Consider the following 16,778-nt stretch of genomic DNA (forward strand, 5'->3'; position numbering starts at 1 on the left):
ATACACATAATAAGGATGGCCAACCACCATTAATGTCTGATCCATATGTGCCACACATTAGCGTTCTCACATACGTCTCTGTCAGGTCATGTCTAGAAAAATTCAAGGCTGATCTGCATGTTTGAATGTTCCTATTTGTGGAAATTCGGCTAATACCCCCAACTCGTCACAGCAGATGGCCGCCCTGGGTTCTGGCAGATGTTTCTTCCTGTTAAAAGGGAGTTTTTCCTTCTCACCATCGCCAAGTGCTTGCTAATAGGAGGTCATCTGATTATAAGGCTTTTTTCTGTTTTTTTCTGCTATCCTTCTTTTATTGTAGGGTCTTTACCTTACAATGTGCCTCGAGGTTGTGATTTGGTGCTATACAATAAAATGTCAACTGAATTAAACTGAGTATCAGTTGCAGTTCACATGCTTCAACTTTACCTTCACAAGTAGTGCCATCTAGGTCACTGAGCTGGTAGCCACGGCGGCAGTAACACTGGTAGGAACCGTACACATTGGCGCACTCTTGACTACATGGGGTGCTCTCACACTCGTTCAAATCTGCACAGAGAAAGTATCAAAGTTAGCATCAAAATGTATGCGTGCATGTGTCTGTAATGCAATATTTACCTATTTATGGATAAAGAACAAGTAACTATGAAAGCTACCTAAAAAATATGACTCCTAGATTGATGACTGGTAAAATGCTACGTAGGCTGAAGATATACAGCAACATATTTCTTAAGTTAGACTTGAAAGTGTACCCCAGTGTACACAGGGGTATCTAGGTGTATCGGTTATCTCTTTGTTGGTCTTGTTCCAGCATTACCATAATAATGTTGGTCCAGGATCAACATTGCAACTGAATGCTTCCCTGATCCTGGACCAGTATTATTATGATACAGGAAAAACATTAACACTGGGATGTCAGATCATGCAGGATTTCTATTGTGTAAGTCAGAGGGGAGACATGTTATTGACTGTCCCTTATACTATATGGCACCTTTCTTCTTTAAAAAAAAAAAAGAATCTGACATTCAGACCAACACTCCGTTAGATGCATCGGGGGCAAAAACGCATTTAGGAATGCATGGGGAGCAGGAGATTGATCCACAAAGATTCTGATTACCAGATCCACATAAACTCTGTCTAGTCAACAGTATCTAGGCTCTATAAAGTCTCCCAAATTACTTGATTGTCTTACCATCACAATTTCTGCCGTCAGCAGCTAACGCGAAGCCTGTAGTGCAGCTACATTTGTAGGATCCCAAAGTGTTCTCACACTTATGAGCACACAGACGACCAGGGTAATGCCTGCATTCATTGACATCTAAGACAAAAAGTCCAAAACTGACAAAGTAAGAAGCTGAAATTGTGACTTCAATGCTTATTTTAACTAGAAGTAGTACACACACATACATGCTGTGGGCATTTACATGCTCAGGATACACTTGGATTTAGCTACCAACGTAAGAACGCAAAGCAAAAGAAAAAGAAAAACAGTTTACCTTCACAAAGCCGAGTGATGCTATTGAACATGTAGCCAGCTTCACACTCACATCGGTAAGACCCCAACATGTTGAGGCACGCATGACCTCCACAGACGTTTTCAGTAGTCTTACACTCATCGATATCTGTAAGCAGGGGTGCAAGCGACAGAGAACACCATGATATCCACCGCAGGTAGGCTAGTAAGACACTTTGCATGTAGGTATGATGAGCTCTTCCGTACCAACGCAGCGTGTGCCCTCTTCATTGAGGTGGTATCCTCGACCGCAGTTAACCGAGTTCCTCTGGCAAGTGTACGAGCCCACTGTGTTGACACAGATCTGCCCCCTGTTGCATGGACCTGTCTGGCTAACACATTCATTTATATCTGAAAACAGGAGCACAGATGACACAGATGTTACTCTAAATTTTAAAAATGCCCTGATGTTCCACAGTTTCTGTTATATTTTTTTCTTATCATGTCTTATATTGTTACATGATCAATTCCTTCTTTTTGTGACCCATATATAGAATAGAATAGAATAGAATAGAATTCAACTTTATTGTCATTGCACATGCACAGGTACAGGGCAACGGAATGCAGTTTGCATCCATCCAGAAGTGCTTTAGTGATATAGATATATTACAATATATATTAGCAATAGTATAGATATGTAAGTCGTATCTGTCTTAGTTTCCTTGACTTGTCTTCTTTTTCAGTTCCTATTTTAATTGGATCATTTCTATTCCTTGTGTGTGTCATTCCTTTCAGCTGTTTGTCTTCTCGTGTAATGAGGCCCTGATTGCCTTGATTTAACCTGGTCTTGTTTCCTAATTAGTCCTCTGTCTATAATTTGGCTCCTCTCAATCAATGTAATGATGGCAGTGATTAACCTTACACCAGGTAATTTATTGCATGATGAGCTAAAAACATTTTTTTTTAATTTAAGTCAATAAAATAAATAATTGATAAATCAAATTTGACCACAATGATGAGGACAGGTTTGAGTTTAATAGCGAGCCCCAAAAAGACCTAAGTCTAACTACATAGCTGGAAATTTAACTGACTTAAGGCTTCAAGAACAGAAGTCTTAATGATGTTAATTTATTAAAGAGCATATGCCAGTCATCATTTATTTAACCCTGATTTTAACAGCTCCCAAAGAACCCCCACAGACTCGCTCTGTGAGCAGTTTGCAGACCACTTCAGGGGAAAGATCAGCGCCATCAGATCTGATATTTTATCTAATCGCGATATGATTGTAAACACATCTGAGGGCTCGATTGTACCTGAGGAGACACTGGACAGCTTTGTCCTGGTTAATGCTGAGAACTTTCAGAAGGTTTTCTCCACAGTGAGACCCACCACATGTCTTTTAGATCCAATTCCTTCTTCACTCTTTAAAACACTTTATGGATTTTTTGAGGCTGAGCTTTTATGCATGATGAATTGCTCTCTTCAGTTGGGTGTCTTCCCTGCTGCCTTTAAAACGGCGGTGGTGAGGCCCCTTCTGAAGAAGAGCAATTTGGATTGTAATGATTTTAATAACTACAGACCTGTATCCAACTTACCATTTTTAAGTAAAGTCTTAGAAAAACTTGTTTTTACTCAGATTACTGATTTTCTCAATGATAGACAGATCCTGGAGATATTCCAGTCTGGATTTAGGGTGAACCACAGCACAGAGACGGCTCTCCTAAAGGTTTTAAATGATCTTAGATGTAACTGGGACTCCCAAAAGCTCTCAGTCCTGGTGCTACTGGATCTAAGCGCAGCCTTTGATACAGTAGACCACACTATTCTTTTAAACAGACTGAAACACATGGTGGGCCTCTCTGGTGCTGTACACAGCTGGTTCACTTCCTATCTCTCTGACAGAACTTTTATGGTGAGTATGGATACATGCTCCTCTAAGATCCATAAAATGACATGTGGTGTGCCTCAAGGGTCGGTTCTAGGCCCTGTACTTTTTAATTTGTATATGCTCCCTCTCGGCGGTGTCATCAGGAGGCATGGAGTGAACTTCCACAGTTACGCTGATGACACGCAGCTGTACATCTCCGTGTCTCCTGATGACACCAGACCAATGGATGCCCTTTTTAACTGTATCTTGGATATAAGATCTTGGATGGCAGAAAACTTTTTACAACTTAACCAGGACAAAACTGAAGTTTTAATTGTCGGTCCTGAGGCTCAGAGAGAGAAACTCTTGCCTAAATTAGAGGCATTTTCACTATGTCCTTCGCTACAAGTGAAAAACCTGGGTGTTATTTTTGACTCTGAGCTTGGTTTTATCCCACATATTAAACATGTAACTAAAATTGGATTTTATCATCTAAAAAATATAGCCAGAGTCCGCCCTATTCTCTCTCGGGCCAACACGGAGATGCTGATGCATGCTTTTATTACCAGTCGCATTGATTACTGTAATGCCCTGCTCTCTGGTCTTCCTAAGAAGAATATTTCAACTTTACAACTCTTGCAAAACTCGGCAGCTCGTGTGCTGACGAAGACCAGAGGGCGGGCCCACATTACACCGGTTTTAGAATCGCTGCACTGGCTCCCCGTGTGTTTCAGGATCGATTTTAAAGTTCTTTTATTGGTTTTTAAATGTCTTAATGGTCTTGGGCCTTCTTATCTCTCAGATCTGCTTTTACCATACGAACCCTCGCGGACCCTGAGGTCCTCTGGTACTGGCCTTTTGATTGTCCCTAAAGTCAGGACACATACTCACGGAGAGGCAGCTTTTCAGTGGTATGGTCCTCGTCTGTGGAACAGCCTGCCGGAGGAGCTCAGGGCCGCAGAGAACGTACATGTTTTTAAGAACAGGCTCAAGACCCACCTTTTTAATTTAGCTTTTACTTAGCGTTTATTTATTTTATGCTTATTTATTCTATCCTGTTATTCTATTATTAATTTAGGATTTACCTAATATTTGTTTGATTTTATTCTTATTCGTTTTTTAATCTTCTTATTCTATTTATATTTATATTGTATCCTGTTCTTATTTATTTTATCATTTTACCCTATATATATTGTATTGCGTCATATCTCCAGTGTTTCCTTGGAGGGCGCTCTCTGCACCGGGGCTGTTATTGACCGTGGCTGCTGGGTCTCTGGGGTCCTCTCAGACTGGCTGGGGGGCTCCTTTGCCTCCCTCCTGCTGTGTGCCCAGCCTGGAGGCTGCGGTCTGTGACCGGCTCCCGGTGCAGACGGCTCCCTGTTATAGTGTTTCCTCACTTGGCTCATGCGAGCCCAGCCCAATTTTTACTCTTTAAGTGTGCGCGTGTGTGTATGTGTGTGTGGGTGGGGGGATATATGTGTATTGAGAGTGTGGGGAGTGAGTTGGAGGGTGGGGTGGGCTGCTTTTAACTATGTAAAGCACTTTGTGCTACATTTTCTCTGTATGAAAAGTGCTTTATAAATAAAGATTGATTGATTGATTGATTGAAATATTTTGAAATTTACATTAATATGAGGACATTTTGAGGGAAGCAATTTAAGAATCTCAATATCCTTACAAGTGCTCAAGTAAAGATCATAAATGGCAGCGGAGCTCTGTATGGGATGCTTGGCCACAATAAATCTTTTGGTGCTAATGCTTACCAATACAGTTTCCAAGAGCATCCTGGATAAAGCCAGATCCACACTGAACTTTGGGCAGACAACGGAACGACCCCTGGGTGTTTTGGCATTGAAACTGCGGTCCACAGTTATGGATACCGGTCTCACACTCATCAATATCTGGATGAAGACATCACAGAAGAATTGCCTGTCAACACGCTATGAATAGCAGCCAAAAAAAATACAGCAGATCAATGTCTCCCTACAAACAGCAGAGACCTTTGCAGTTGTTGCTGTCAGTGAGCTCATATCCTGTTCCACAGCTGACTTCTCTCTGGCAACGGAACGAGCCCTCTGTGTTGATGCAACGCTCTCCTCCCCGACAGTTGCTGGCTCCCACCAAACACTCGTTGATGTCTGCGAAAAAACAGGACAGACAGTAAAGGAATACATCACATGTCTCCTGCTGAGGCTCTGTTGTGTTAGTCTTTTCTAGTAGAAAAGTATTTTCTTTATCACCAAAAACAGTCCTGATATTAAAATATAAGACTGAAATCATTACATATATATAACAATACAAAAGGAGCTTACCCTCACAGCTCTTTCCATCTGGTTTGAGTTTATAGCCTTTGAAACAGGCACAAGTGTCATTCCCCACACAGCGATGAGCACACTTCCCTGAGAGGCACCACAGAAACATTAATATCTGATCCGCGCTTTTTAACGCAAGTGCAGAAATCACAATTGTTAGCTTTTATTGTGCTTTACCATTGCACTGATTATTTAATGCTGAATCTCCATTTTCAGTTGTCTCGTCCTTGTTAGGCACTGCAAGAGAGAGAAAAAAGCATGCTTATTCATGCTTTCATACCTTATGCATGAAATCATTTGGCACAACATTGTGTTACTAGTGAACTTCTGACTTTGATGGTCATTAAATTCTTATTTTATCCAGTCCAAAAGCTCATAATCAGCATGCTGAATCTTACCCATTTCCACATTAATGCTCAGTAGCTGAACCTAAGCTGCTTTATATTATGAGCTAAGAAAATGAGCATGCGATGACCATAAGCGTCCACTAGGGGGCGGTGTAGTCTTATGTTTGACACCAGTAGTCCTCCTATTTCTACTTCTAATTATTTTGTTGACTTGCATAGGTTTTCACTTACTTTAATCCACTTTTTTATGCCCACTCTACTTTAAATTACATATTTTGTTTGTTTTATTTAAAAAAAAAAACAATAAAAGAAACTGCCTCCTGCAGGATCACATTTTTTACCCACGTTCTCTCTGATGCGCTGTGGCTCTTTCCACACAGCAGGCCCGGGACACCAGATTGCACTGATGGCCAACAGATAGGTTGTGGTCACAGGGTAGGCCAAGCTCATGGGCTGTTTTACCCAGAGTACAACAGTCACAGCACATCTATCGAAAACAGCATACAACACAGTATTAGAGAACTTAGAAGGATAGACATGAAAAATGTGCAAATAATTGAAAGAAAACAAAATACAGATCTTTTCAGGATATTGTGTACCAGCAGAGGTAAAACAAAAACAAAGAATAGCTGACAGAGGGTTGGTATGCTGGTTGGTTAAAGAAGTGAGACAGCCTTTTAAAGTGACAGCTGAGAATAAGTTGCTTTAGACAGACAGCCAAGCTCTCAATCAACCAGACAGACAGAAAAAGAGCTTTTTTGAGACGATACGCCAACTGGCAGGCTTCAGACGGGACCAGAAAGGCAGTCAGTCAGTTAGAAAAAGAGAACACAGAGGGAGACAGTGATGAGATGACATCAACCCCCCTCTCCTTAATGCATGCTCAGTCAATCATTATGACAGCCCGGTAATGTCAGTTATGGACAAGAAAGGTGGGGAGTGTGACAGATGGGCATGTTTTGGCAATTTGGTTATGCAGCTGGAATCTGACTGTGTGTGCGGTGGTGCACACGTGCAGCGTTTGTAGCGACTGCAAGACTGAACACATGCTAAGGAGAGCAACTGTAAGAGTTGTGTACCAGTAGTGGCTGACTGCTACTCTCTGTGTTTGTTTGTGTGTGCTTGTTTATGTGTGGGTATATGCCTGTGTGGCCTTGACTGCTAGAAAACGTTTTGTTCTTAGGACTCTTTTAGTGTAAACCACTCACAACAAGCACACAAACACACTCCTGAACAGTTCGCACACACAACTGCTTTATATCTTGTTTTTGTGCAGCTTTTTCTTGCTTCTCCCATGCTTGCTTAGAGTAAGTGGCCTTTTTATTAGTTTCATATGTGAAACATCAATACAGCATTCTGCTATCATCACTGCAAATCTTACAAAACACAATAATGCAGTTTCTAAATTGAAAACATAAACCTTATCCAGACAGCACATTGAAGCAAATCCCCTTTTCTTCTCTCTGACTGCTTAGAGAAAGTACAACATTATTTTCACAGATATTGTCATTATTTATCATTTAAACGTACATTTTGTTCTGTCCATCTCGCATCGTCGTGCTTTTTCCTTGAGAACACACAGATTATTTGAAGAAGTTCGGAGTTATTGAATAAGCCACCCACAGTCCTGATTTCTTTCTTGTCAATCTGACGTCCTCCATATCAAGTAAATGATTTTTGTGGAGTGTTTGTGGAGTTTTGCACATTTGAGACATATTTTCACACTATGTAAGCACCTAGAGATTTTAAGCATATTTGAAAATGTGCATATTTTTCTCAAGCTTCTCGTGTTCCTTCTTCCTGATGTTGGGAAGGTCCACAGCTGTCTTTCTCTTCGTGTCCACGGCTACTATGTCCGGTTGGTTAGTCATCACCAGTTTGTCAATGCATTTCTCAATCATCCTTGGGGACGTGACCTATTTTGACCTCGGGACTTCCAGGCCATAATCGGCAGAGATATTCCTGTATACTATGCCAGCCACTTGGTTCATTTGTGCTGCCAGATGCTCATAGAGTTACAGTCACTTTCTTTAGCCCGTAAGTGTGACTCATGTCAGGGCCAGGTACTGTCTAACGCTTCATGCTTGAGACTCTTTCTTGGATGTCTGCCGCTGTGATGGTTACTGGATCCTGTTCAGGGAAGTTGCTGTGGTCTTCTCTTAGCTCCACTAGCCACTGAGCATTGTTGTTATGTGTTGCAACCCCGTGGTGGTGTTATTCTCATATTGTTTTCGCGCTACTAAAGATGCTCCAGATTTTAAGCATTTTAATTTCACAAAAAGGGTGTGACAGGAGAAACTTTGTAAAACAACTTGAAAGCACTGTAGAGAAAATTATTTTTGTAAGTGCATCATCATAGCATGCTGGCAGCCATGCCAGCAGCAGCAGCAGAGAGAGGAACACAGAGCAGCTGATGTTTGCCAGCATAGAAGAGGTTCTGGTAAATATGGAAAGTAATCAGCTTTGGTTATGTGTTAAGGTTGGCTCATTTTCCCTCATCAGAGCTACGCTGCTAATTTTATTTTAAAGCATATTTGTAGCATGCGGTGGCTGTGTGGGGCTACAACACCTTTAAAAGCTTCTATGCAGTATATAGTAGATCACAACTAAACTGTTAAAGGATAGAAATTCTAGAACAATTTCTTTATTAAGTAATTTATCAAAATACTTCTGAAAGACATAAAACCAGTTAAAGGGAACTAATGAAGGTGAGAAAAAGAACACATTTAAATCTGTAATCAAAGATGGAAGCAGAACTTACACAAGCCTAGTTTTGTGTAAAAGTACAAATTTTCATGCTAGTTATAAAGCTCACTAATAATGAGGTTATATTGGATTGTAACCCCATTAAATGACTATTTATTTCAATTTAAAACAAATGGGAACATTTCTCTATAATGTTGATGTTTGGTGCAATAGCTATGCCTAATCATCTTCACTGTTTTGGTCCTTTTGTTTCTAAAGGTTGACTTTAGTGGTGGTTTTGATTTTCCTGAAGGAGACACCCTCATTACTCATCGAGTCACACCACTGACCAGCCAGTCGGTGGCATGCAGTCTGTTGATGACACATTTTTGGATTGCTCAGATCGCTTGGATCCCCAGAGGAATCGCTACTAAAAAAGTCCTGGTACCAGGTACTTCCATCTAATGGAAAACCCTGCAAACCGTGGCGTGCCAACCTGAGTAGCTACTAATGGAAAAGGGACTTAAAATTACAAGAAAGTCTGGCTTCTTGGAAGCAAAACATAAGGAAACCAAGGGTGATTCAAGATTTTTTGCCAAAAACACTGTATATACTGTGTATATAGTACATATAGAATGAAAATAAAGGCAAGAATTTGCCTGAGTTTGGTTAAGAAGCATTTCAAATCTGAAAGGTGCTTAGTGCTTGGATATGGGCTGGTGAAATATTCCACAGTCACAGTTTAATTTATAATGTAGCAACAAGTTTCATTCCTCCCTACAGTGACATGCCTCATCCTGCTGCACAACACACACACACTCCCACACACACCCACACACATAGAGATGTACAACACTGCTCTCATCAATCACTTGCCATAATCATCGTCCAGCAAAGTGGTGAAAGAAGTTTTTTGGTGATTTACTTTTCTGTTTTGTCATTTCTATTAGCAAAACACTCATATACACTCATACAAACACACCTTTGTAGTCTTGGTGTCGCAGGTGTTGGTGAATAAAGAATCGCAGGCCCCCTGGTCTTTGGCAATGTTGATACCATTGGTGCACATTTTATCCTCGAGCACTGTTACACAGCACTGCTCCTGCACTATCCTGTCAGCAAGAAAAAACACAAAACACAGGTGGTGCATTTACTCTCCGCTCTATCAATAATTGGCTTACGGCAAAGAAAATCTGTCTTAGAAGTGCAGCTCATTAAAATTGGCCCGAGGCGAGCCTAAAGGGGATCTCATGTCACACTGAAAACTGACGAATGACTGGGCTGAGTATGTCTAGAATGAGCTCAACGATGGACATTGTGTTTGCAATGCTGACAGCTCTCTGAGGTCTGTTCAGATTGTTTAACACCCAAGAAGTTAAACCAAAGATTTTAGTCCCGAGCTGCACATTTGTCCAAAAATATCTCCATATTCTTTTGCAGAGCAAAATCACTAAAACAAACCTCATCCTACATACACACCCTATAAAAACAACAAACAAAAAAAGCAGAACAGCAGGGGCCCTAATCGGCTGACTAACATTTGCCAGTATCTGTAGTTTACTTGCAGCCACAATGACATCACCGGGACAGAATCAGTCTGCATTTCTTAAGAATTTGGTGACACAGTTAGGATTTGAGAAATAGCCATAACCATAAAATGAGTAACATCTTGATACAGGATGTATCGTAATTGACCTTCACCTCTGAGATCCCCTTAGGGATTAGCATAACACAAATTTTCTGCAAGAATCATTTAAAAAATGACAATAGCTGTTTAATTGGGAAAAGCAGTACTGGGAAGCAGCCAGCCCAATCTGACAAAAGAGTGTTATCATAAAAATATGTTTTACTTAATGTTTCTGTTCAGATCAGATTTCGTTGTATTGTCTAACTGTCTGCCCAATCAGTTAAGGGAGCGGAGGGGAGGTTGACTGTTCCTCCCTGGTCTGGATCTCTGTCTCCCTGCAGTTTTACAAGACAAAAAAACATAACAAACCAAGTTTTTTTTATCATCTCTTACCAGAAACCTCTTTCCACATAAACCACTCGAGATCCGAAAGTCACAACAAAGTACACACCTCCTCTGCAGAACCTTTTAAGGGCACAGTAGCGTGCTCCTGTTTTCCTTTTACCATTTTTCTCCTGTTTTTTTTTCTTTCTTCTTACGTTGGTGTCTGAAGTAATCTCTCAGATTTCCTGTTATTCCCTCCCTCTATGTCGGATTTCACCTCTAAGGTATTTCCTGGGTTTTGAAACAGCCCCTCTTCTGACCCCCCTCACCTTTTTCCACCCCTAAATATTACCCTGCTACCCCCACAAATCCCTGCCCCTTTTCCTCTCCACTCCTCACACTATAATTTAGACAAATTTGGAATCACTTACAGTGGCTATGGCAAATGTGTTTGCCATCAGTTTGGCTTATAGGCCCTGAACCTGTGGTAGCACACCTTCTATGGTTACCAGCAGACGTGTTATTATCCCATCACTATTAGCGCTTCCTGCTCTCACGTGAAGTGAATAATGTGCCTAGAGATTTATGGGAGTAAGGTAAAGTGATCTCATATTAAGGGCATTTAGACATTTCCTTAATATCCAGCACATGCCAAATCACTTGGGCCCAGTACCATGGATAGAAAATATGATTTTAAGAAATGCAGCATTTAACAGCTTGGAAGTCTATAAACTACCACACTTAAACATAACAGAGGAAGGTAGCAGTCAGCAGCGGCTTACCTGCATGTGGTTGACTCAGAGATAAGGGGCAGGGATGCACAGTCTTCATGATCGGTGCCATGCTTTTGCCCATTTTTACAGCAGTCCTCCATTGAGATTTGTTCTGCTCCTATTAAAAACAACATTGTTTTTACCTTTGCATGTACAGGTGAATCACAACAGGCCCCACATTATAGTGCTGGCCACCTGCCTGCCTACACACACACACACACACACACACACACACACACACACACACACACACACACACACACACACACACACACACACACATCAAGTGCCTAAACACACTGTGCCTCAAATATATATCAGATGGCAAACTTCTGAGCATCATTTGAGGGGAATGAGCAACATTTATCCGATGAGCATTTGTCTTTCAGCAAGACCAAACAGTTTTTATTAAGTGAGCAATGATGATCTGTTTTTTTGTCTCTCTTTCCTAAACAAAAGACAATCCTGCTATTGTGACCCAAGACAAATTGTATAGCAAATAAACAAAATTCAGAGTCTGTTTAACGATATGAAAAAAAGCCTTGAGAGATTTTTTTGTTTGTTTTTTGCCAAAGACAATGAATGATGGATATGTTTTTGCAGAACCACATGAGGCCTTTTGACTGGAGCGCGACCAACTCTGTGGTAATCTGGCTGTTTATTCATGTGGATTAGAGAGTTTGGAATGCTTCGACTCTCTAAACAATCAGCCGTAACAATCACATCAAGCACATTCGTTTGCCTGTGGTTAGTGTGTTATATGCCAAACGTGAAATAGCTTTGGCAGATCCACGTCTTGGGCTTTTTTTCCAGTTTTTTTGTTGCCTGTCTCAAACCAAGATCGGTCTACAAAATTGACATTAATCATCGTTATTTCCCCCCTGAGAGGAAAAAGAGAAAACAAATATTGAATTATCCAGAATAGTGATTGTGAAATACCTCAAACAGAACCATCTGCGTCTAGCAGGAGTAAGCAAGATCAGATAATAAGTTAGATTAGGCAGGTAGGGAGGGAGGACAAGTGTCTGGAATTGCAGTCCACAGTTTTATAGATTTGCTGCCCTCTCCCAGAGGTGCAGGAGGAATGTTTTATTATGACCATTAAATCAAACTAGTCAAGCTGAGGCGAAAGCGGGAATAGTTGTTATCACAAACAGTCTGCACACTGGTAAACCTCGTGGAAACACAACGCAAGAGCTGCTGTAAAACTTCATTTCTCAGGTTCATCACAAGTTTCTATAAGTCCCGCTTAAAATCTAGAACTAATATGAGGAGAAGCATAACAATGACACAAGAAAGAGTTCTTTAAAAAATGACACGTTTTGATTGTTGTCTGTTTCTTTATATCCCAGAAAGGAGCGAATATGGATATAGGATTTATTGGTAGACAGGCACATTAGCTGACTCACTACTGACTTCTGGAAGTCTGGCACATCACAGTATTCTCTGGCCAATAAACCTTGTAGCAGCTGGATGAAATGAGATGACATTTTAAAAGCTTTTCACATGGACCTACCAAGCAGGCTCCCCCAGCCTCTCTCTCTCTCTGTCTCTCGCTCACTGACTTAATTTGTTTTCTGAATGTGTAAGTAACAACGGGGTTTTCCAAAAAAGCTAGGAAAGCAAAACTGTGCTCACAAGAGGCTGAAAATATGGATGTTTATTAACAATAAAGAATCCTATTTAAATGTGCATATGTGTAATGTTTTGGGGTTTTTTTACCACTTCCAGTAACTGACACCATCTTGTCAAAACACATGATTTGTATTAGAACTGGAAAGGCATCCAAGAGGTGTCCAGAGTCCATAAAAATGAACTAATCCTAAACTCTTTCTTAGCTTAGTCAGTGCATTTTAAATGCCAGGAACAGTTGGTCACTTATTCTAAACTTCCCCCAGCGATCTGTTCTGGACTTTTCCCCTCACAGTAGCGTTCTGCTGATAACTAACTCTAACCCACTAGGCATCACTGACTCATTCCTTTGCTACCGCTGTCTGCTGACTTGAAAACCTAAGATTGAAAGACCAGAAGTGCTTTAAAACTGCATGGCTTCTTGTCTTTTATCAAAAAAGAAGAAGAAGAAGAAGAAGCAAACCAGGCACAGCTGTGCTCTGGTTTAGATACAGCCTGCCATAATTCTCAGTCCCCTCGGTGCATTGTCTGTCTGGAGAGGGCTAATTTCCATTTTGGATGATGTTGTAGCTGTGAGGGCCATTCTGTCTTGGCAGAGCAGCACATGTCTTGTCTGCGTCTAGACGCCTCATGTAAACAAGGCATAATGAGCATAATGAGCCTACTCGTGGAGCCCCGCCTACACAGAGGAGCTGGCCTCAGACAGACATCACAACATAGAAGTGTGCATCTCTTTCATAGGCACCACTCAAAGCTGACATGTGGAAGCTTCTTCCAATCTTACTGATATATACAAAAGGCTGAAACCAAAGTCGAGCTTATCTATCTGGAATGCATTTGGTTATGCAGTTGGTTGAGCTGATACCCAGCAGATCTGCAGAAAGACCTGCAACACAACCTCCTACAGAGAAGGCAGCTGAGAGAAAGGTCCCCCTGCTGTCTGTGAAATTGCCCCGTGTGTGACCACAGCACACTGGGCTTTTTAAGACACGGCTAGTCTTATGATTTGGTGACCCTGCTGTGAGGCTCAATCTCACCCTTCTGTCTAGGACCACCCTGCCCTGGTGAGATACTGGTTGCTCTTACATAGCATCACAGCATACCAGCACTCGGCCTTTGACTTGCAGGGCAGAGAGTGAAGAAACCTCAGGCAGGGATGACTTTTGCTTCACAACTGGTGTGAAACTACATTTTAACACTCTCCATGTGGGGTAACATATCATCACTTCATGGAATGGAGTGATTCCACTCCACAGTGTAACTAAATAAAACACAGTAGTGAGAGAGTTAAAGGTAGAAAAGGTTAACTGTAAAGTTCTATAGTTGTGGGTTTTGTTGATGCAGTGCACAAAAGTTGGAAAATGGTTTAGATGGCACTTTATATGGTCACACTGCTACTTATTGTACATTGTAAGTGGTAATAAAAAAAGAAAGAGGTGTGGGATTATAATATTATTTTATGCCATGTTAGACCTCTAATTAAAGTTTGTGAATTATTATGTAGTTTTAGTTTGCATTATTCTCCTGAATTAGAAGAAGGTGGTAACTATTGCATTTGTTAAACTGATTTGCATTATATTAGACTGCTGATTTATTGTGAATGAATGACATTGTTTTATGATGCATTATACTGCTGAGTTATAAGAAATACTGTTCGCAGAAAGTCATCGCCTTATTTGTCTGATTAGAAGAGAACAGAACATACTGGAGTTTTCTGCCCCATCTCAGCAGGAGCAGATAAACAGGGAGCCAAGGTCGTAGCTTAGGCGCTGTGTGAGAGAAAGCATGTGAATGTTTAGGCTTTTATGAATAGGTGGGGGCCACTAGAGGCTATAAGAGGTTGATCAATGCTCCACCATTTTGAGATCGGATGCTGTCTGCGTACGGTGTCCATCTCCCACGCGTGTGATCATTAAAATCATTGTTTGACTCAACCTGGCCGGACCAGTGTTGTTATTGTGGTTTTTCCTCTTGTATCCATCCCCAATATCAATATTTGAATCCGTAACAGAGGAAAAACAATGATTCTAAACAATAGTTTCAATCTTTTAATTTGAGATGTTCGAGCCTTAGCAATTTTAATAAAGACCTGCAAGCACCCACCTTTGCAAACTTTGCTTTCATCACATGCCCCAACTAGCCCCCAGACAAATGCATCACTTCCCCAAGTATCACCCTTTAGCCTGTTATCTGTCTGCTTCTTACTTTGAGTACTTTAAAGTGAAGCTGTCATGCAATATGCGCTATTCATCCAAATCACTGTCACATGCACAGTCTCACTGCTTGGCTCACCTAGCAGCAGTGATACCCAGCTTCTCACGCTTACCTTGGCCAAGAAGAACTCCGAACAGAGAGAAGAGCAGCGCTACGCGCAAAGCCATTGGAAGAGGTGAGACTCAAAGTATCAAAAACTGGAGAGAAACAGACGTGGACGAGGTGGACTTTCCGATGCTGGTTGTTCCGCGGGGATGTGTGAAAAAGCTGCAGTGCTCCTTAAAAAAAGATGAAGAAGAAGAAGCTAGACTGGGAAAAGAAGTGGATTTGATGGAGCTGAGAGTCGCAGTTGCAGCTTGACTGAAGGAATGAGCGTCTAATTACGGCACCGCGAGGGGCGGGCTGAGGGCCACAGGCGCACACTTACTGCTTATCTTGTTTGTGTGGCTTATTTCAAACCACATCGCAGTTAGAGTTTATGATTACAATATATAATTTACAGATAGTATATTTTAGCGAGTGTACAAAAGAGCTGTCGTTTTAAAATACCTCCTATTGCAGATCCTTTGTTGTTGTTGTTGTTGTTGTTGTTGTTAAGTGTCCTGAAGCAACATCTGAAAAACTGCCTCTGGAGATGGGACTCGCAGTCATCTCCGGGCTACTGTACCGTGAAGTGTGCGCTCACACATGGAAACTGCACTTCCATCAATGGCAGAGCAGAGTATTTCTGCCTGTGACTAATGACTGTAGTGATTACCCAACATCTGGAGCTGGTTTGGGGGTATTTTAAAAATGTGTTGTGGCTATGTCCAGACTGTAAGCCTTGAAACCTTTTGGATTCCTCTGAGGAAATAAGGGGAATAAAAAATAAATAAATATTTTCACTACCACTAACTGCTGTTATTCGCTGTTATTTCTGAGTTTGGTGCACTTACAGAGACCTAAGACCTGGCTCTGTGACACCCCCGCCTCCCAACCCATCCCACCCTTAATATTGTATCTTCACAGCAGTGTCACAGGTCCCTGCAGTCCTACTATAAAGCTTAATTTTCTATAGTAATGTGAATGAATTCAATCTTCCCTAAGTGTGCCACATGTGTGCAATCAACATCAGTCAAAGTGATCACGAGCTGTGAAAAGTGGCTACATATAAACAAGCCACAGACGCATGCACTCACACACGTCTACCAGAACTGGCAAGAAGTGGAGAAATAATTGATATAGTGCTTTATAAACATTTTGTACCAACTAAGACCCTCTGCAAATTCAATCAGTCTACTGGCTCTGGGCATTGTGACAGAGAGAGATTAAATGATCTTCTAATCAAAGCCATATGGCTCCACCACCACCAGTCTAACCAACAAGAAACACCACCAAGGGCTTGATATAAGGACACCACAGGCGTATAAAAAAGGCCACAGGTATATGACTGTCATAAAAGGATAACTGCCCTTTTAAATGTGTAGTGCTTGATGATCCGTGTCTTGATTTCTTTGTGCTTCCGTCCACTACAGTGTGTATTTTCTGCTAGTACTCTGACAATCTCT

At 41.3% G+C, this 16,778-nt stretch overlaps 1 protein-coding gene across 2 annotated transcripts in view; it reads right to left on the reverse strand.

Moving 5' to 3' along the window:
* Window positions 1-15,914, reverse strand: part of fbln1 (fibulin 1) — a 34,531-nt gene extending 18,617 nt beyond the window's left edge. Inside the window, exons 1-12 of one of the 2 annotated variants that reach the window (XM_004563825.5) lie at window positions 15,344-15,765; window positions 11,395-11,503; window positions 9,644-9,773; window positions 6,322-6,463; window positions 5,807-5,866; window positions 5,630-5,716; window positions 5,318-5,455; window positions 5,081-5,218; window positions 1,718-1,861; window positions 1,494-1,619; window positions 1,190-1,315; window positions 427-546 (exon numbers count right to left, since the gene is read on the reverse strand). In XM_004563825.5, the coding sequence (XP_004563882.3) occupies window positions 427-546; window positions 1,190-1,315; window positions 1,494-1,619; window positions 1,718-1,861; window positions 5,081-5,218; window positions 5,318-5,455; window positions 5,630-5,716; window positions 5,807-5,866; window positions 6,322-6,463; window positions 9,644-9,773; window positions 11,395-11,503; window positions 15,344-15,398 (1,375 nt within the window). In that variant the 5' untranslated portion in view covers window positions 15,399-15,765. Of the gene's footprint in view, window positions 1-426; window positions 547-1,189; window positions 1,316-1,493; window positions 1,620-1,717; window positions 1,862-5,080; window positions 5,219-5,317; window positions 5,456-5,629; window positions 5,717-5,806; window positions 5,867-6,321; window positions 6,464-9,643; window positions 9,774-11,394; window positions 11,504-15,343 lie in introns of both variants that reach the window. The other variant, XM_004563826.4, reaches the window with a different exon arrangement.
* Window positions 15,915-16,778: the final 864 nt, after the last annotated feature.

This window comes from Maylandia zebra, linkage group LG7 (genome assembly GCF_041146795.1).
Source record: "Maylandia zebra isolate NMK-2024a linkage group LG7, Mzebra_GT3a, whole genome shotgun sequence".
Taxonomy (NCBI): Eukaryota; Metazoa; Chordata; class Actinopteri; order Cichliformes; family Cichlidae; genus Maylandia; species Maylandia zebra.